Here is a 22,090-nt window from a genome sequence, read left to right on the forward strand (position 1 = left end):
TTGATGAAAATGCTCATTACTCAAAATACATTTATGTTTGACAATGGAATACAGCTCTTACTAGAAAAAAACACTAATGCTGCTTTAAAAAGATGAAACTAATGAATAACCAGCTAGGAAGAACATATAAATGGGAAGTGGGAACTCTTAAAAAATAGTGAGGACTCCACAACAAGACAACAAAACACAAAATATCTTTGAGGATGACATGAAGGCATCCATTATAGGTTTGCATCTATAGATTTTCATTTTTATATTTTGGTTCAAAGAGAAAAAAATCAGTGGCAGTAACTGTAAATTAAAACCTAGGAATCATGAAAATACATACTATAGGAAACAGGAAAAAAAATAAGTCAATGTTAGAAGAATTAAAGAGAAAGAGTGTTCTGGTTCTATTAGGAAGAAGAAGGAATCCTAAAAACAGAATGACAGCTGGAAGTGGTAGAGTTATTCACAAGAATAAAATAAATGCAAGAGGGGTGAGTATCTTGCATTAGTTTAACATTAATAGTCATGTCCCACTAGGCACAAATTAAGAAAGATGGTAACAGGTTGGAGGTATAGCAGACAATAGTCACAAAAATTATTTGTAGGATGTAAAACATCTTTTGTTAAAAGGAGCATCTTTCTATTTAACTTAACAAATAACTAAGAAATGATTTCATGTTAGGCTATGAGTACTCACATGGGGAACAGAAATCTTTTAATACAGAACTTTCAAAAGTTGCTGACAGACAATGCCATATTGGACATAATGGAGTGGTTAAAAGCTGAAGAAAGACAAATTTAAATTTGCCATAGGGATAAGAAAAACCCATTACATGCCAAGTCCTGCAATATTAGAGCTAAGGGGCACTTAGCAAAACCGGTATGAGAGCCATAGCAGAACAGTTTAAAACTGGAAAAAAAGAAAGAACTTTAAGCAGCAGGTAGAGAACTTCTGGGCTTCATTGCCTCAGGAGATTGTGGAGGCAACCAGCATCAGCAGGTCGAAAACAGACAAATTCATCAACAGGAGGTTCATTAAGAGATACTAGAAGGTGCAGTCATGTATGTGCCTTTCTAACATCCCTAATTCCATGCCAGTAGATGCTGGGGTAAGACAAGGGGAGTGGAGCTCAGAGGTGAACGCTCTTCCCAAATAGCATCTCTTATTGCCACTGTTGGGAACCAAACACTGGGCTAGATGGACCACTGTTCTGGCCTGGTAGGACATTTCTTTTGCATTCTTTCTTTTTCTAGCAGTGAGTATAACTGCCCTTGAAATGACTTATCAGAAGTGCAGGGAGTTCTGTGTAATTGGAAATGTTATGTCAAGGTATGTTTTCTTTTAAAAAAATGGTACAAAGAGGAATTGTTAATTCAGGTAAATCTCATGGCCCATGTTAGGGAGGAGTTCAGATTAAATCACAGTGCTATTCCCGTCTGGCTTCATAATCTATAGATCTTTGTAATTTGCTCGTAGTATAGGAATTTTTCAATTTCAGACTTGCTCCTTCTTTTCCAGGCCCTTAATATTTTTAACTATAAGGTTTTTAAGACAGTCCAGTACTACCTCTCCCTTTATATATAGCTCTTGTTTAATAAATGGATAATTGTATTGGCTTTATGTTGTTTACTGTTCTTCACATTTTTTCATCTTCTCTGTGTGCTCTACATAGCACAAGAAGGTATCTTTCAATAAAGATTGCCTGAGACTGGAGATGAAGAAAGGGAGCAGAAGAAACACAAAAAGGGAGTGAGGGTCAGAGGAAGAAAAAAGACTAAGGGAAATGTTATTCCTGAAGGATCTGAAAATAATTCACTATAATTTGGAAAAGTCTTTAAATGTCAGGGAGCGCAGATCAGCTGTTTTAAAGAATTTGTAATAATCTTTCTGATATTATTACCACTCTCATTTGTATAAAAATAGCTGATCATTTAAATTTAATTTAAATCTGTTGCAGTGGTGGGACATAGTGGTAATGTGTACTTCCATTTCTTACCTTGCCTTTTTGGTGATATGGCAAATTACACAGGGGTAATCTTTAGCTCCAATTAAAGGCAGTTACTATGATGCTTGTATGATACTACTATATTTAACAAAAATATATTTATTTAATCTTGTTAATGACTTTCCTATGAAGAATTGCATATGAGCTTAGCTTTATGAGCATGGTTTATCCAGCTTCAAGTCATTATAGTGTACTTACTTGATTTATTTGATGTTCCTGAACATATTCAAGATTATATTTATGGGAGCTATGGTACAAATTGAAAGTATCTTCACAGAAATAATTCTTTGATAGCAAGGGAAAAAAAAGAAAAGCCTTTGCAAGTTTCTTTCTACAAACAAACAAACAGAAAGAAGAAAGCCTTTGAACTTCTATTGTTCTGACAACAATATTAGCTATGTTTTATCCAGCACAGTGTTTTTAAATGCTATTAACTTACAGACAACAGCACTTTTTTTTTTTTTTTTTTTTACTGAGTAAGTGGTGGCGAGAGTGGTGAGAGATAACCCAGCTGAATATTTTGTTGGATGAATCAGTCCTACTTGAAAGCAACTGAGAGCTCTTGGAGACTGAAATACAATAATTTCTACCATGGATACTTGCTACTTGTTATGTTTCATAGTAGTCAGGGAGAAAGTGTGTTAAAGCAAGAGATAAAAATTCTAGCAGTATTTGGAATCTGAATGTTAGTCAAGGTCCAAGTTTCAATGATAATTCTGATTTCTGTGTCAAAAGATAAATCAGAAACTCCTGAGAGACTTGAATTTTAGAAAGCTGGATGGGGGTGTCAGCATCCTGTTAGAAGTGTCCTGCAGAATTCCCATCAACTGGAAGCTCTGCATTAAAGTAGGCACTATGAACATTAAAAGCATCATGGTATGGCTAAAATCTTTATTTAAAAAGATTTATGAAGAGAGCTACTTTTGGTCAATCAAGTTAAAACTAAACGATAAGGTAAAGCCAGGCTATCACTTGAGATGCACCTGAGCCAAAATGCTCTACCTAAACTTCAAACTGTTCGTAATCTCACCAGGGATCCCACACGTCTCCCACTTGTACAATTGACTTAACCCAAACTTCAGATCTACATGCTGGCAGACAGTGAGATAGAATAGTTTTTAAGGTTAGGAAAGAACATTTACTTCCCTTAGGCAATGCTATATTTTCCACTTATGCTGAACTACGCTTCAGCTTTTTATCTCCAAAGGCTGACTGGGATGTTCTCAGGCCCAAGTTTGTAGGATGCTGAGTGCTTTGCGGGAGGTGCTGAAAGATTTTAAAACCCATTGACGTCATTGCTTCTTGATGGCTTTCAGCACTTTTGGAGGGTGGGTATGGGAGGGATGGCAGAATCAGATGCCAACATATTAGATTTTCCTGACACAATAAAACCCTAAAATCATGGCAGATTGAATTCATACTTTAAGTCTAAACAAGAAAAAAAAATTAGTTTTTCGTGTTCCTGCCAGAAATAAGTAGCACACTGTAAGTAAATCACATTGTTTATACCACCTACCCTATGTGCAATGAAAACAAGAACAGCTGTTCCTTGACTGCTCTGTTTGTAACAAATGTGCCCTGTTAGCTGTTATAATAGCAAAGTTTACAAGATCTGCTTTCCTTTCCCTTATACTCTGTTTTTCTTGGCATTTATAAAGTCAGTTATTGATGTTCATTCCAGTTTAAAAAGTGCCACAAAATGTCTCTGTTGAGGAAAAAAACAAAACCAAAAAAGCCCTAACCTTGAAATCCAAAACCCCTATGCACTTTTTTTCCTGTGAAAATGGAAAAAAAATACCATATCAGGCAAAGTTTACTTTCACTGGTTATACACACTCTTCAAGTATCAGATAAGATAGCTTGTGCATTACATATTACAGGACAAATCCTGGCTCCATTGACAGCAATGATATTTTTTTCATTGATTTGAACAGGACTAACATTCAAGAAGTTCAGAATGGGACTGGAATGACTTCTCTGGGTAAGCAACACAGCTGTCAGCAAACATCTCTTACAGTCTCTTACATAAAAGTTTATTAAGTCTCATCTTGAAATCAGTTAAATTTCTTGCCAGCAAGGATCTTCTGAGGACCACACTTATCTGACACATGGGAATCTACTTCTCCTTTCCAGCCTAAATGCGCTAAAAATAGCTGATACCTATTTGATTTCATACCTTTTATTTTAATAGCTCTTTTTCCTCTTCAGCTCTTTTTTTATTTCCAGATTGAAGAAGCTAAGCCTTTTTTTTTTTTTTTTTCCTTTCCTTCAGTCTTCTTCAACAGAACAGACCTTACATTTCTGTGATCCTTTTAGTGGTTCTTCGCCCCCTTCCTGTTTGAATTAATCTTTTTTGCAACAAAGGTGACTTGAAATTTACCGTTATTTCCAGGTGAGGTCTCAACAATATTTTGTACAACGGCAGCCAAACATCTCCTTCTCTGTAGATATCCCTTGGTTTATATGGTCAGGATGACATTTATACACTCCTTCGCCATGGTGCCCTGATAGCCCATAGTCATCTGGTAACAGACCAAAAAAGGAGGTTTTCTTATGTCATTTACAAATGAAATGTATTCAAGATAGTTACATTTATATGTAACAGTTCTTGTACTGACACCGTTAACTTTCATAGCTCCCTCTCACCTCAGTGTCAACCTCTCAGTGTGATTTTTAAGGGACAGTTTTCCTCTCAATTGAAATTTTGGCTATTAGTTTCTAAAGGTATGCAACGATATACATGATTTTCATATCCCAGCTAACACTCTCTGCAACTAACTTTCATTGTATGGCCTTATGGTCACCCAGCTCCAGTACAGTATTCTAAGATTTCTCTTATATTGCCAAAGCTGACCTGCACATTTTAAAATTCTTGCCTTTGATCCCAAGGGTAGTGACTAGGTAGCAACTGTAGCTCCACCTTACATTTGGAATACCTCCACTGGCAAAACCTGAGTGACAGAAAAGTACTGCCTATGGCTTTTTAGCTTTGGTTATATTTTTAATGTACAAAGAAAGTAATTTGGGTTCAAGCAAGGCATTCAGGTCTTGTTTTAAAAGAGAAAATGCAGCAGCTCCTAGAATTGTAGCAAGATATTTAGGCTTTCTAAAATCCTTCTCCTGACACTAAAGCACGTGTGGGCAATTTCAATATTGACAAATTAAGTAAAAAGTACAGAGAGGACAGAGGCTGCTAGATGTCTCACCAGAGGATCTAATGGAAACCAGAGCTGTGCTTGACCAAGTGCTGCTCAGATGGGCGCCAATGAACGGGCCTTGTCCTGGAGAACCGGCAGTCCAGTGCACAACATGGCGGCAGGCACGGGTAGGCAGCAAGTGGCTCTCAGCTTCAACTACACCCAAACCCCCGCTAACCAGAGGCCATCTCGTCATTCACTATGGTGGCCGCCTTCAGTCTGATCACAGCTGGGTGTACAAAGGTCTCCCTGAGGGAATCGAGGGAATTCAGCTTAAAAAAAAAAAAGCATCTCGCTGGCAGCTGAGGAGGGCAGAAGGAAAACCAGACAGGGACATGTTGTCCCAGTTGGGCCCAGCCTTGCCTCTGCCCCTGGTGTAGGCTGTAAGGCAGCGCCACCGTACCCACAGCTGGGCAAGAGCCACCCCCCAAAACAGCCAACCACAACAACAATAAAGAAGAAAAGGGGGGAAAAAAAAAAAAAAAAAAAAAAGAAAAGAAGGAAAACACACCCTCCTCCGAAACTACATTTCCCAGGGTGCCTCCGCCCCCGCCGGCTTCCTGCCCCTCACATGACGGCTCGCCGGCCGCGCCATGGCGGAAGCCGAGGAGAAGGTAGGGGCTGTGAGGGCACTGCCCCGTCGGAGGGGGCGAGGAGTGCGGCGGCGGGAGCGCGGGGCCGGGGCGGCCCTGGGGAGCAGAGGGGCGAAGGGACAGGGCGTGCTCGAGCGGGGAGAGGGCGTCAGCCAGCCCTGCGCGGGATGCGAGGGCCGGCGGCGGGGCGGGAGAGGCGGCCGGAGCCTCGCTGCGCCGGGGTGGAGGAGAGGGGATGGAGGCGGCGGTGCAGGGCCTCCTCTCCCCGGCCGCGCTGCGCGGACAGGGCTGCCCGAGGCTGCCGATCGGGTCTTGTCTAAAAAAAAAACAAAACTGATGGACGGCCAGGGGAGGCGGCGCAAGTCGCGAAGGGCTCCGCTTTTTAGGTAACACCCGATGCAGGAACCTGGGGGCTGGGCGGGAGGGAGGGAGGGGTTTAGAAACGCAGCTGGCACCGCTCTGGAGCCAAGATTAAAGAGCTGAAGGGCCCGTCTGAAATGGTTGAGAAGCTGTCTTTTACCAAGTGGCTCGGAAGAGGCGAGCACGTTCATCTCAACGGGGGAGTTTTCTCCTGAGACGAAATTGGAGGAGTTCGGTGCTTGTGAACTGTGGTTCTGCAAAGCGGGTGTCCTCCTGAAGCTCCCCCTGCCTAGACCGCTCCTTCCCGAGAAAAATATAAAATAAAAGCAAGAAGTGAAGTCCCCAGTCCTTCCAGACACTTTCTCAATGTTTCTTTGCTGAGCCAGGACTTTGACACACAGCTAAGCTGTGTGATGTTTGTCTGCCTTGAATGCCTAAAGGTGGGAGAGTCTTAGAATTACCTCAAGGTAATTGGCCTTAATTGGAGACTGGTGTCTGGTTTCCACCTTCCCAGCTGTCAGGGGGTTTTGTTGGGAGGGGCTGGCTTCTTTGGGGAAGGCTTTATCCCCTGGTGTGGTGAGTTTTTGACTGTGGCAGCATTTGAAAGGTTTCTCAGGATAAAACCAACTCTGGCAAGTCTTCTTACCTTCTCTGATAATATAAGAGATTAAAACAGCCTGCGTTTTGCTCTCTTTGGACTATGGTAGGAGAGTTACCTTATTTATTTCTGTTTATTTTCTGCGGGGAGCATGTGCACCCCTACTGAAGGGGATGTGTATGCTGTGCTTGTAGGTGACTGGTGGTGGTTTCTTTGAAACCCAAGTTTCAAGGTTTTCCCTCCCAGCAGACTTAAGTTATGGGTCTAAACATATAGTGGATAGCATCTCACGTTTATAAAGGCAAGGTAGGGAAAACCCTACATCTGTCATATTGGAAGGCCAGTTTAAGACTTTATTGGGAAGTTATGTTGTATCTGCTAATTGAGAGATTATAACGGTGGGAGATTGATTCACGTTTCTGTGGCTTCCTCATCTGTGTTCCCTTTCTTTGCTCTAAGGCTACTTGAGCAACATTTGCCAGCTGGCTGAAGTGTACTGCTGATTCTCCCCTAGAGTCTGAGACCTACCAGTGACAGCTATTCCTACATGATTTGGGATTCTGGTTGTCTACAAATCCCTTTTGAGGGATTTCCTTTTCACAGTTATGAGGCTACTAAAAAGTAGAAGTGGAGGATAATCCTCTCAGTTCATGCATTTGGAGGGAGGGGAGAGGAACCTAACAAAAAACCAGGGTAGTCATAACCGCAGTTTGCTCTTCCAGTTTGCCTGTGCGAATGGGAGAGCTCAGGCAAAAAGCTTTTCGTAGTAAGTTGCTAGCAAAGTGAGTTAGCAGGTAAGTGTCAATTCTAAGCACCTTCAGCTAAGTTCTTGTCAGGGAGCAAATACAGTTTTTGCGTTTCTTTTCTAAGCCAAGACTCTCTCTGAATTTTTGCATGTTATTTCCTGCAGTGAAACATAAAGGCCATGAAACATTTGCCTTAAATTGGTGTGCTGTTTATGAAATTTAGTAGTCACAGCTGCAGTGGCTTGTGAATACAGTAGGGATACCAGGGTACATGTCCCAAATCAAAACAGATTCTTGTCACTGGCTTTCCCTACATTTGTGTTCTCCTGAATAGCCAAAGCAAGTAGAACCATGGGGGAAAAAATATGTAAGTGGTATAGCTGCACTAGAAAGACTCATGTACCAGCAAAAATGTCACTTGCTGTAATTGCTTATTTTGTTTGGGAGAACAGATTTTTTTTTTTTTTAAACAAATTCTCCTGGTGATACGAACTGTGTGAATTGTATCAAAATATCAAAATGTTAGTGCTGATAGTTTTGATTTATAAAGGAGTTGAGTAGGCAACTCTTGGTATTCAAGAGAGAGGCAGTTTTTTTATTAGGAATCTGGTGATATTTTGCATTGGACTTCCTATCTTGCTCTAGCTGGTCCAATAGGCTGTGTTACACCACAATATTTTAGTTCTGTCCTCATTTGGTTATTGTTAAGTAGAATTTAAGATGCACAAAGATTATATGTAACAAAATTGTTATTTCCTGAAAAGTAACTGCATCTGTGAGTAGGGCCTGTGAGACTGACGGACAAACAGTTGTACTTGCAAAGTCACACCTAAGCTTGAAAGGAAGAGGGAGTAAAATCCTGGGATCATCTTCCCTTGACTCCCATGTTCTTTCTACTTGCAATTTCCTAACTCATGTCATGAATATAGATGACACAGATAACCCATCTATGGGATGCATGTTCTAGAGGTGGACTTGGCTGTAGTGAGAAAAATGAAGGAAACAGATGACAGTAATCATGGTAACACCTCGCACTGAGTTTCAAATAGCAAATAGAAATGCTGCTTTTTTACTTCCCCATCCGTATCTCTGGTCTACTGTGATGGTCACTAAAGGTGAAGCTCCACTAATGCAAAGGAGGCATTTGCTTTTTGCCTAGAGGTCACAATCAGTGTATTTTATAAACACAGAAAATAAATAAATGTGACAAACGAAAAATGACAGTGGTTGTCAGTGCATTAAATCTTCTTCCCTTTCCATTTCTCTTTAAACTGTTGGTAATGCTCTCTCTTTTTTTTTTTTTTTTTTTTTTGCCTTCTCTGGTGAAATTCTGTACCTATTTATCTTACTGTCCAAATACTACTTCATAAGATTTGAAATGCTGCCTTCTCTCTTGCTTGTTCTTTGTTTATATCATATTTTGTTGTTAAAATCCTTACATTCACTGTCAGCATATTAGTTGTAACCTTTTATTGCTATTGATAATGATAAATACGTTAAGTAAATCTTCATTTTGCTGACCTCTTTGAGGAGGCATTGCATCAGCAGATTTTCTCAGTGGACAGGTGAGAGATTAGCAGGAGTTGACTTACAAAATTTTTTTTGTAGGACAGTAAGAATCATTGTCTTGCCATGGAGAGATATTTTAAAGGTACAGTTGCTTCAAAGGCAAGAGAAAGCCACATGGCTTGCATTGATATGGGTTGGGAAGGAGAAAGTCATTAAATGCTGGATTTCTATGGAAGATGGTTTGGAATTATTTAAGTTTAAAATAAGCCTATATTAACAGCTGAATAGTTGAATACCGAAGTTAGTTTGTGGATAACTTGAGAATGCTATTCTGCCTTGCAAGTCAAGACATGGGCAGTTGCTTTGCGAAACTTGCTATTGCTTCTGGAAGGAGGGAAACTTCCACAGGGACAAATTCTCAGATGCTCCAATCAGTCTCTCTTTCAGGGTAACTGACATAGTATCACAGTCAACTGGTGCCACTGAGTGTCAGCGTGGCCCTAGATTGCAAGTGCAAGCAGAAGTTGGGTATGAATGGAAAGGATGGAAACTCTGAACTTTGACTTGCTTCCACCTTGTCTTCTGTCTCTTAATAAAGCTTTAAAAAGTATGTTAAAAAGAGAAATACTGCTCAGTTATGTATGTGCTTAGCTAATTTTCCCCTTCTTCTTTGTGTCATTTTCAGGAAACCAGGTCTAATGAGGAATCAACAGATGAGTCTGAGGTAAGACTGCTTAAAATGCTTCATACTTGAATCTCTGTCAGTGCTAGTTCTTTGTCAGTATGGAGGGAAAAATTGGTTGTTTTTAGAAGCTTTGCCGGTATTATGTAGCAAGGAGTGTTAAGCTGGGCTTAAATTATTGAAAAGGAGCTGTGATTTGCTATTAGAAGCTTCTTTATATATTAAAAACCCACAATTGCCCCATTGTAGTAAAATTAATTATCTTGAGAGACAAATTCAAGTGCATGCGCTTCTGTTTTGATCAAATGAAAATTTAATTGTCAGTATAATTGTATATGCAGTAATACTACATTCAAGTAATTACTGTGTTATTTTAATAACTTCGCAGTCTAGATTTAATCATGTTCTGTAGAGTCTCTGTTCTTGAGATGACATTTTGTCATAAATTGTTTCATGTTCTGGACAGGTCTGCCTGCCCTGCTGTAGGTGCTGGAAAAAGTGATCTGGGGGTGAGGAGAGAAAGGGAGCTACAGAGTGTTCAAGAACTTGTCCCTGAACAGTGGTGTACTAACTCCAAGCCTGCCATCATTGAAGGGAACCATAGGAGATCTGGAAAGAGATACTTGACTTTAGTGTGGTCTAGGATGCCTACAGGAAGGAAGAAATAAGGGTGGTTGAGCACCTTGAATTGTGGCCGCCAGCAAGGACAGGTGATACAGAGCAGGGTATTACGTTGACAAAGTGTTTTCACCCATTTTGTATCTAAATGAAAGTGGCTCCTAGACTTCCAAAACTTCAATAGACTTGCTGTTAGGAAGATTTCTGTTCTTTACCTTGGGAGAAATCTTCATGCTTGGGATCTGAGTTTAAGCACTAAGCAGGCAGAAATCCTAATTTCCAAGGCAGTGGCTACTGCAGAGACTGCAGTGGTGGATTTTGAAAAAAATCTTTTTGCAGAGGATGGGGGCTTTGTTTCTTGTGGGATAACTTTTTTTTCCCTCTGCCTTTCATGAGTGGCTGTCTGCAGTGGCACCATCGGGCATTCCTGGTGAGAAGCAGGGATTTCTTTGGCCCTTTAACGTTGCTGTGTGGAACAGCTGCCTGGACCAGACTTTTTGCCTAGTGTGAAATGGTTTCATTCTGGATTTGCTTTGTAATGTGAAGCACACATAGACAATGACTGGGCAATGACGCAGTGTTTAGTAGAATAGTAGTCCTCTCGAGGGCTGACATTCACAGCATAGTGAACACAAATACTTACCTGCCCAGGCATGTTTTTTATATTTTCTTTAAAGCCTATTGCAAGTGAGAGCTTGTTTTAGTGGCCTTTTTAATGGCCTTTCAACATTTCAGCCCATAGTAAATAAGTATTTACTGCAGAATTAATCATAAATGGGTTGCTGGGTTGTCGGGGTTTTGTTTGTTTTTACCTTAAGTAAAAATAGGCATCATGCAGCTTTCACAAAATTGAAAGTCATACAATTTCAACAAGGCCTTTGTTAAAGTCGATGTCAATTTTTAATGTTAATTTCACATGTGTAGAGAAGTGAAAAGGAATTTTCATATTGAGAATGTAGATGTTGGATCTAAAGAACAATCCAATCATCATTCTAATGCCTATGAAAATGCTATTTCTGAGTTGTCTTTGAATAGTAAGTCCAGTCTGTAGTGTCTTGACACTACACAGGTAGCTGATGAAATGAAACTTTGAAACCATGCTTAGAAAGTACTTAAAGAAAGTAGTGAACAATTTTCACAATCTTCGTGTTTACATCACTCATTAGACTATTTCTAATAGTCATTCAGATAGGAACCAAAAATAGTGGTAGAATCACAAAAGTCTAAATGTTGTCAGTGCTTGCTTATATTATTTGAAGTATAGTCAAAGGTAAGATTGAACTGCTGGCTTCACTCCTAGCTCTTGGGATCATAAAATTAAATGATTTCTTTTGGATGGCACATAGTTTGAATAATCAGGGATGGATTTTATGGTGTCAGTACTAGAATCTGAGACTCTAATCCTTGCAGCTTGTGTCCTGTTTTACCCATTAAAAAATATAATATTTATGGCGTAGACTTTGTAGACATCTTATCATCATAGTAATAAAGATTTTTGCATATATAATTGGTTTTGCACTTAAATTAAATTAAGTTCTTCCCATAAAATTGAAAATTATTACTATGGGTTTCAGAGGGCACATGACATATGTAAGTTATACTATAGAAGTCTTTTCTGTTATGGAGGAAGGTAATTTTTAAATTCCTGTTTTTGAGTAAATGATGTCCCTGTCTGAACTAGATGTGTAAACAAAATATGGATTTTCTTTTTCTGTATTTTTTACACTGCTGTGCCATTATCTTAGTAAAGAATCAAGCATACAGCGATTCCCTTTTATGCAGCAACTCTTTTGGTATCATTCCTTTAGTAGCACCTAGTAAATAAGATGCTAATTCTAACTTGTTACCTGCTTGGTCTGTTTTGAGCTCTTTAACACATACCAGGATGCTTATTTGCACAGACTTGGTGGTAGAGCTTTGTAATAGGCATCAAATGTGGGAGTCTGCAAAAATTAACTGTCTTGAATGTACGTCAGCTAAGAGCCCTTTGATGTAAGTGTGGTTCCAACTCTTGCTTCCCAGGAAATTGAGTTCCTAAGGCTGCTTAAATGTTTAATACTTTTCAGCTGTGTAAATCAGAATGTGTAAAATGCAAAGGTGTTAATACGCAGAGATGGTGCATACGTTCAGATGTTAAGCAGACCTTTCAGTGTGGAGATAGTGGTAGTTACTTGTGTCAGCGCTTGTAGAAATGTAATAGATCTTTCCTGGTAACTACATAAAACTTACACTTTTATTTCATAACCTTGTATGTGATATAGGGTATTATAAGCTTTTTCTTTTCCTATAGACAGACTGCTATATATTATACCATGATATAATGAGGAAGCAGTATATCTAACACAGTCTTTTAATTCTCAAGAGAAAAACCTACTTGGTTTGCTAAGTAATTCTACTGTAGTCTTGAAGCACAATTATTTTCTTTTTTTATCTTCTGGTTTTGGTTGTTCGGTTTTGTTTTTTTAATTGTGCTTGTGAAGTATATTTGCTTTACTTCTCCCAACACTGTCTAATCATCAAATATGCTGCATTTGGGGCTGAGCCTGAGCAAGTTTGTTTGGCTGAGAAGTCCTAGTGCAGTGTGGTTTCATTGGCTTATTTAATTTTATTTTACAGCACCTAGAGCTATGTGTTTGGACTGTCACATTTGATGAGATCTTAAAAATAGACAACAAAGTAATCTGACTTTTGGCTGTTTGTAAACGGTGGAGGAAAAAAGTCTGTGTAAATTATGTACAGCCTAAATCTGAATTTCTGTTTTCAAATTAATTTTCTTCCTTGCAACGTGTCTGTTTCTGTAACATCTTACTTTTCTCAGTTGAGCTGTTTTCTGTGAGGCAAATACATATATTTTGCCAGCTAATTAGGAAAAGATGACGCTAATAAATGTAGAAGTAGATAGTTAAGCTTTCTTCAGTAGCAGTGCAACATGGTGGTAAGGTGAGATGCACAGTGGTATTTTTCTTGCATTTAAGTTGATGCTGCTGCTCAGCTTGTAATTTTGTCTTCGAAAGTTTTGCTTTTAATGAGAGAATGCTGTTATATTACATAATGGACTGTTGTGGAGTGATTTGAACAATTTTTTTATTTTCATTTAAAACAAGTGATCTTCTTTAGTTTAAAACAAGGAATAATTAGAGTACAGCAGTGCACACAACAGCATGTATTGTGAAACGCACTCATGAATCACTTGCATTCTATGAAGGGAGGAACTGGTTTTGTATCTCTTAATTCAAAAGAAAGTTTATTAAAGAGCCAACTTGAGTCTCCCTAAACCTCCATGCTGCTCTGCACTGTATTGCTATAGAGTGTGTTTATTTGCAGTGTGTTGTAGTTGCGCAGTATGGCAGAGTCACCGTTTGTTATGTTACACTATGAAATCTTGTGAGGTCAGGTGGATGTTATTTTTCTTTTCACTGTATATGTAGTGCACAAAATATTTCCATTGGGATTTAATTTGTACTGATAGAAGCATATATTGTACTCTGGAAAACTGCTGGTCTGCATAAATTAGTAACAGTTATTTCAGGTAACTTGTATGTAGCAGAAAAATGTTTGTATCGTTGCCTCGAGGTCCCAGGACCTACAGCTTCTGTCTCAGCCTCAGACTTCATGTACAGGTTAATTATGGTCTGCCTCTTTCTTGCCTGTGTGCCTCCCCTCCTGCCCCCCTTATAAAATGGAGCAATAGTTTCCTGTCTCTGAGAAGTAAAGAAAGTAAAGAGAAGGTTTCAAACCCCATTTGTGAGTGTGAGGTACTGATAAAATTCCAGTCATGATGTATCAAAAACCAGAACCTTCCTACTTGATGAGGGAATCAAAGCCGAGTTACCATCCTGGAATTTGGTTAGTTATTTGTTAAAGTTTTTCGCGCCTTTCTAATTTACTGCTGGGCTGATTTACTACGGGATAAATTTTTTGTTTTGTATTGTTGGCCTGTTAAAGGAAATTACCAAAAAAAAAAAAAAGGCAGGTGGGTGCAGATGTTCATTTTCTACAAAAAGTTATTAAAAAGAATAATTTTTTTTAAAAGTTGCATTAATATGTGCATTGCAGGTTTTTTTTACTAGGTACTTGGTGTTAGTCATCAGTGTTGCATATGTTTCCATTCTAGCACTTCCATTTTTATATCTCCTGGTCTTAGGTTTCTTAGACCTGTTTACTTATCTTTAGTCACTGATACCCTGTGAAAGGGATATATTTGTTCATTTAGTTTTATTCTTTTAGTTATTTAAACATTATATTAATAAATTCTAGTTTGTAGAGAAAAAAGTATTGTAGAAATTCTCTGTTAACCCAGTGCTCAAACAGTTTACGGTGGTTTAGAAATATCCCTCACTGATACACTTTTACCACTGAAATTGATAGTGGTTTTGTTCTTTAAGGTTTTGAAAACTGATCAGAGCAGGAACACAGTTAGGAAACGTGTAAGCCTTAAAAAGAAGCAACTAAAAAGCCTTGATGTTTTCTTTTCCTTTTCAGTGCACTCCACATCTTAGTCTTGTAGGTTGGGTCTGGATGAGGTCAAAGCAATTAAATCATATCAAGTAAATAAAGCATCTGGTAAAAAAGGCTCCTTGTCATACTCTGTTTCCATCAAAATGTTCTCTTAACATGGAGTGTGGAGCATTGGGCTGGAAGAGGTGAGCTCTTCTGTGGCTAGTAGCTTTTGAAGGGGCATCACCATTGCAACAAAAAATGGATGGTTGAAAAGTAAATTTTGCTACTGTACCTCAGTCCAACTTGCCCTTTTTTGGTCTCCTGTCTGACCTTTGGCACAGTACTTCTTTTCATCGTGGCTCTTTTCCTTATTGCTGAAAAGCTCTACACTAGGTTGCCATTTTTCTCTTCCAGTTGTTTCAAAAATATAAAATGGGAGGAAAAATGCTCAAAAAGCATATTCTGTTTCACATACCTGAGCAATCTGAAGGGAGATTGCTTCCCCCTGCATGGCTTTCATTGAAATTGGCCTTTTAAATGGGGAAAATGGAAGGAAAAGATATATAAATTCCAAATAGAAAGTTCTCCTCCTTATTAATGAGAAAATGTATCATGCAAATAATTTATCAATTTGAGTCAGTAGGATGAGTGTAGTAAATTATTTATTGAAGTTTAAATGGAATCTTTTCATACATTAATTTGAAAAACAAGTTTGCAGTGACTAGTAACTAACATTATAATATACATTGTTAGAGGATTGACTTGCAGGAAAAATGGATTATTGCTATATTCTTTTAATATCTTCTGGTTTTGAGTGAAAATTAGATACTTCATTTAATGAGCTATTAATATTAACCAGAAGTGCCTGTTCTATCTGTGTGTTGTGGAATACATAAAAAGTAAAAATGCTGCTGTGAGTGCAACATAAATTAAATGCAACTGCAAAGCTAGTGTGTTAATAGAGTATGCAGATGTGGCTTTTCCAAAATACTAAATGTATTCATCTGGGTGGAATAACGCTCTGGGCTGGAAAAAGGAAAGTGGCAGGGAAATTCGTCTGTTTGCCATCCAGCTTTTCCACTGTGGTGAGTGGGTGAACTTTAAAAACTACTGTTCCCAAAACTGCACTGTAGGGTTTTCATATGCAGTACATCACAAGGTGGCAACCAGGCTGCTTGAGTAGTGTTCACAGGGGAAACAAATGTTTGCCCAAGTTCCTTACTCAGCAAAAGGAAAATACAAGTAGAAATGTGTAGTTTCGTTGAGATTTGAACTGTGTTTAGATTTTTTAGTGTTGGAATTGGATTTGGACATGGAGGATAAAACAGCCTATCCTGTGCTGCCTCTGTATGGTGCCCTTGATGTGGATGGACTGATCCGGTGCTTTTGAACACTGAAGTGGATTTGAAAGTTTTTCAGGTGTTCTTTGCCATGCACAAAACTACCAGTAAAATAAAACAAATGGATGGGAGTTGAAGTGAAACCAAATTGTACCATATGGACTTTTTACTACTTTTTTTTTTAATGTGCCATTTATGATGATTGCTCATATGCAGTGTGTCATCTGTGTGTTACTTCTGCTTCACAACTTGGCTGGTGCCCAGCTCCTTCAAACCTGTAGGAGTGAATCTTCAATTGGTGTTCCGCAAATATAGTGTGACATTCTGTATACCACAACAGTTTTGCAAAGAAATAAAATGCTCTCTGCTTTGCCTTTCATCTGTGTGTCATTTCATACTGTGACTGCAGCCCATTTTGATACATATTCACAGGCAGCCATATCATCTTAATTTCTTGCTCCTGGTGTATATCTGCATTTTCCCAAAGACGTCAAGGTATTAAATAAATCCCTGCGGAAAATGCATGGGGAGAACAGAAAACTGCTGTGTGAAATTTTACCATCCTAATCCATATTTGCCAATTTTACAGCCAGATTCTGGGAAAGTACTGGTGATTTGCCTTATGAGGAATCATAAAGGAACTGGATAGGAGGTTATTCACTTCAATTCCTTCACTGACCTAACATGACTGTATTTTCACCATAGAATTAGGGGAAAATACTTTTAGCAGTGTAAGTCACAAATGTGTTTTCATAGTTTAGAAATTTCAGTCTTCATGCCTTTTGTTGTCTCATGTAGCAATAGTTGCAGAATAGAAACTCATTCTTGTGCAGGTTACAAACTTGAATAGGTTTTTAGTATTTATTCCAGATGATTGTAACATTTATTTCAAACTATATTAATTCTCACAAAACTTGTGTTTATATAGGGTTCAAAATACAGCCGCCTGTGCCCTTTCACATTGTCCTGCAACTGTTCTACAAAACTCGAGTAAAGAATCGGGTCTTTTACAAAGATAATGATACGTCCTTCATGCCCACCTCAGTAATTTGCATCATTGTTGAAGTTGCTACCCAGGTTGTCACTTGAGATCAGTAGTTTTATAATATGGCGCTCTCTTTATAGGAAATTGTTTGGGGGATTCCCCCCCCCCCGCCCCCTGCCAAATTTTGGCTAAACAGGCTAATAAACACCACCATGGATTTTTTCTAGCTTCTATTCACCATCGCTTTATCTGCTTTTGAACCAGTGACTTCAAGATGAAATGCTCTTTTCTGTTCTTATTCTTAAACCAACTAATTTATTTTTTCTGCTTTGTTAAAATTTTCTTGTAGGAACAAACGTTTTAATATGAAAGTAATGGAGGAAAAGAGGTTTATGTTCTCTCAGTAAGTTTTAGTCTCCAGAGGGTCCGGTAAAGGGTTCAATATTTAAATTCAACACAGTAAATAAAACATCAACATGCAATAAAATTGTGTTCCAGTTTGTGCATTACCTAGCAAACTGGGCTTTTGAAGGTTAAAGGCCATAGTCTTGAGTTTTTCTTTGCATCCCTTTAGTGTTAGAGATTTGATTGCATGGAGAGACGAGTCAGGATGCTAATTCTGAAAATAGCATAGGTAGTCCCCTCATCATTGAGACAGGAACACAAGGCTGGAAAATGGTGAAGCTGCACTTTGCAATAGTTGGTTGTCTGAGGGACTCGGTGTTAGCTGAGTATTTTCTCTGAAGATTTTGGGGAGTGGGGTTTAGCAAGCCTAAAGTCAGGGTCATTTATAAATCAGTGCTTCAGTATCTCTTGACCCTGAATGAAGGGAGATAGTCAGGTCTTAACAAAGGTCTGGGATCTGAACTGGAGAGGATAAAGACTGAAAATAATCATAATTTCTTTACCAGGCCAAAGGAAGCATTACAGCCCATGTGGTCCAATTCCCAGGTGAGGTAATGAGGTGAAGGTTAAATAAAAAATTTTAGCTGTATCTTTTGTTGGGAAGTACTTGCTTCATTGTTGAAATCTTGCGACAGTTATCCTAAAGTTTGTAAGGTGCTTGTTGGGCCCCCTTGTCCAAACTGAAGTTTGCACAGCCTCCCTGGTGCAGTCCTGTCCTCCCAGGCAATGCAGGTGATAGGAAGGGTTTGCGGATGGCCTGGAGGTCAGGGGGTGGTATAAATCCCCACTGATGATGCATTTTTCACAGCAGCATGGTTAGAAGTCACCTATTCCACTTCTTAGCGGGGTACCAGTCACTCAGATAAGTACTCATTGGTCCCATGTCAATTAGGGGATTTGTAGAGGAAAGATCCTTCCCAGTCCAGGGGCCCTCAAAACTAAAACCGAGACAACCAGTCCAACCCCCTGATTAAGACATCATTTCCATAAAAAAAAATAACAGTTGGAGATGGTTATGCTTTGGATCAAGTCAAGATGTGAAGACCAAAAAGGTAATACATGGTCTTGACAACTGAGTTCTGCTGAGTATTTTGCTGCACTTTGTGCTTCTGTACATATACAAGAGAAGTAAGTAATTCTCCCTGGAGACTGCATTCTGGGGCTTGAGGTCTTTTTATGTGTTTTTTTTTTTTATATATTTGTTGTTGAATTTCTGTAATAAGTGAAGCTGCCCCCAGCAGAGCACTAAGGATGTGTTTATTCACTTTCGCATAACTGAGGATGTTCTGTGAACCTTTATTTTAACTCAAAAATAAATGGACTTGGTTTCTTTGGTTCTACTGGAGATTTTCACATAGTTTGCAAACAGATAATTAAACTAGTTAGTTTAATTTTTTCTTCTGCGTGATAGTGATGACTGTTTAAATAAATAAAAATGCAAATTTCTTAGTAGGTTCTACGTGGGTTTCCAAAGATCTGGCCTGTATTAAATGTCAAGAAAAGTTACTCTTACAAATTGCTAAGTAGCCTGTTCTCACTTTTTAGCAGTAATGTTGGGTTTGCACTTTGGCAGCACAGTGGGTTTTTTGGTTGTTTTTTTTTTTTTTCCTTTTTGTTTTTTAATGAGATTTTAGAATGCATCCTAAACATTAACTATTCAGATACCCAGAGGCAGAGCACTTTTAATAGCCTTTAAGCTAGGAGGAAACGAGCTAATTTAACGTTTTTCTTATAATCTCTGAAATTGTGTGAACATGAAAGAAAGCATGAAAATGAGCTGGTTTTTTTTTTGTGTTTGTTGTTTTTGTGGGTTTTTTTTTGTGCCCCCCCCCCCCCCCCCCATGGCTTTTTAGGAAGGCCTATGACACTGGGGCCTTGTTGCAGTAGAGTGTGAGTGTAGCTGCTTTGAAATTGCTTGAGGGATAGACCTCAGGTATCTTTGTATTTGAGTTTAAATGTTTTGCAGGGTCAAAACTTCCAGGCATAAGCAAGGCTGGAATGGCCCCCTATAGTAATTGGAATTCTAGCTGGGACTGGACAGAAGATGTGCAGCAGAGGAAGGGCACTTGCTTTATAATATATGCGCCACTTATTTCCGTAAAGGCTTTGAAAAACTTTGAGGGCAAATCGTGTAGGAAGGATGACACTTCACTGTCAGTGTTACTGTCAGTAACATAATTAAGAGTATCCACAATCAGCAGAGCATGTAGTTCATGTGACACTGTCCTGTGGGCAGATCCTCTGCTGCAGGAGCAAATGTGGGCTAATGGAATAACTCCAGGAACTGCCCACAGGTTCCTTCTGGAAATTTTCTTTGCGAAAACCGATTTCAGATGTGGTTTGTTGTTTTGGTTTTGTTTTTTTTTTTTCTACTCATGATTCCACTGCAGTTGTTCCTGTAGGCAAAGCTGGGAAAGATGGGGCAGAATATCTGAAGAAGGTTGCAAGCCTGCATTCAGAAAGGCAAATGAGCATCCCTTGCAGTGGCACTGGCCTTTTGAGAGTTTATTGCACATTTGCAGCTCTCCTCAGTTTTGTGTATCTGCTCCAGAAGAAGAGTTGGTAGTGAGTTTCAGACCTACTAGGTGTTAGGTGTGGCAAGAGGAATTTGTTTTCCATTCAGGAGTTCAGCAGTGACAAATGGAAGAGCTCTTAGCAGGAAGGGATTTGTGTTAGTCTTACTGGTTCATTTAGAGTATTTCATTCAATTGGAAATGTGCTTTCAATGGGAAATGTTTATGGATACTTGTTCTTTACAGCGTATTTTTAGCAATTTGACTGCTAGCTTCAGCAGTAAAAGGCAAGTAAAAAACTAAACGGAATATGAGTTTCAAATTAGCGTTCCTGTGGTTGAAAAATGGTCATTATTTATTTTACAACACCACGAAGGTAGCTTCCTCCTGTTAGCTCTGTGGGTCTCCGTCCCTTTCATGATTTAAGGCTGCCATGTGTGGAGCGCTTTACACATTTTGTGCAGTATATTTTTCTTTTTCTCTTAATACATTTAACAAGAATTTCAAAATTCAGTTGGGCTTGTTTTGCTTTAGTTTTTTTTTAGGCAGAAAATACTGAAGAAGTGTTAAGTGGTGGTACAAGAAACGCTGCTATAAAATTTCTTTTCAAATGTTTAGAATCCTCTAGGATGGTTTAAAGGACTTCTCTTTAATTAAAAGTGCCATACACTTAGTAAAAATCCATGTTAGTTGAGAAATTGATCCCCCCCTTAAAAAAGGAAAGCTGTGAGTTTTCTTGTATGGGGTAAATGTCACCCTGTTTATATCTTAGCTTTGCTGCAAGTCAGGACTTGTACTATTCCTCTAGGTTGTCATAGAAACGCAGCTAACTGTCATCTTAACTCAGGCTGCTGATGGTTTTATTTGTAGGTTTTCAGGATTATTAAAATTTAACAAAAATTATTGATTTGCTTTTTATTAACACTGGCTTGTGTTTACTTTAGAAGTTCAGACTGCATAAAAGCTTTTCCTGGTAGAAAAATACCTTTAAAAATGATTAAACTCTGATACTCTGAATAAGAGATCATCAAATGCATCTAATATGAGGTACAGTCTGAAGCAGTAGAGAAATCTTGCATTTTTGCAAATCACCTTTTTCATTCCTTTTTGTTTACAGCAAGGTACCCCCACCTCATTTCAATTCACCTTTTAGCTTGACTTTTACTTAACATAGAAGATACCTGTCAAGAAAGCGTGAAATGGGTACATCATCATGCCTAATATTTGAAGTTTTCATTTTATTTACTTTTTTTGAAGCCTGGCAGAATGCTTCGGTGCACTGACTTCTGAAAGCGTATATTTTTTGTATATGCATGTGGAGGAAAAATTACTGAGTTTTCACTCATAAATACGACAGGCAAAACTTATTTACAGTAACTTTATCTAATGGTCCATGGATGAATGCTTTTATGCAAACTACTCAAGAGACTAGAATTAACTTTTCACATTGGTTGCACATTTGATGTCCAGACTCCAGCAACATGTGGGATCTTATAAAAATTAGATGACTGGAGTTCAATTTTTACTTTTATGAATTTATTCAATGATTATCCATCCATTTCAAGTATAATCTTTGTAAGCAATGTATAAAATGCAGTAATGTATTAATTGCCTTAAAATGGACGCATACTTCCTCATGCCTGCCTTCCTTCACATGTATGCTTTTTTTTCTTTGACTTTACCTCCTCCCTCTACCCTGTAGTCAATTATTAAGGCACAAGGAATTTGGCTGATTTATATACAGCCATGTAATTTGACATTGTCATTCTGTCTAGTAACAACTTTGTTCAGTGTGAGATTTACTGAATAAAGTTGTTTCTTGGTGGACATTTTGACACCTCACTTCAGACTGCTACGTCATGGACTGCTGACATCCCTATATTAATCTCATTTGTATTCTGTCATAAAACTCTCAAATAACATTTTAAAAGGGCCTGTCTTTGCAGCATATTTATGCAAGCATGGGCCTAAATATTGAATGTTTCTGTAGGTCCGTATGGCTTTTATGTGTTTTGTATGAGGGTATGTACATATTGCTGTGTGTGATGGTAGCACGCATGGTAAACGACTGTAATATTTAACTTGGGAAAAACTGGCTTTAGTACTCCAA

At 38.6% G+C, this 22,090-nt stretch overlaps 1 protein-coding gene and 1 long non-coding RNA gene across 2 annotated transcripts in view; one reads left to right on the plus strand and one right to left on the minus strand.

Annotated features, from left to right (window-relative positions):
- Positions 1 to 3,270: 3,270 nt before the first annotated feature.
- LOC148057556 (uncharacterized) lies at positions 3,271 to 6,112 on the minus strand. Its single transcript, XR_015706757.1, has 3 exons — positions 5,703 to 6,112; positions 5,201 to 5,440; positions 3,271 to 4,516 (listed from the first exon to the last, which is right to left on the minus strand). It is a non-coding gene; the product is annotated as an uncharacterized LOC148057556 (long non-coding RNA).
- Positions 5,742 to 22,090, plus strand: part of VPS41 (VPS41 subunit of HOPS complex) — a 113,915-nt gene continuing 97,566 nt past the window's right edge. Inside the window, exons 1-2 of the mRNA XM_087767068.1 lie at positions 5,742 to 5,805; positions 9,683 to 9,721. Coding sequence (XP_087623194.1) covers positions 5,785 to 5,805; positions 9,683 to 9,721 — 60 coding nt within the window. The 5' untranslated portion in view covers positions 5,742 to 5,784. The remainder of the gene's footprint in view (positions 5,806 to 9,682; positions 9,722 to 22,090) is intronic.

Source organism: Nipponia nippon, unplaced genomic scaffold, assembly GCF_047370975.1.
Source record: "Nipponia nippon isolate SJK-2023a ecotype South Korea unplaced genomic scaffold, ASM4737097v1 scaffold_1, whole genome shotgun sequence".
Classification (NCBI taxonomy): Eukaryota; Metazoa; Chordata; class Aves; order Pelecaniformes; family Threskiornithidae; genus Nipponia; species Nipponia nippon.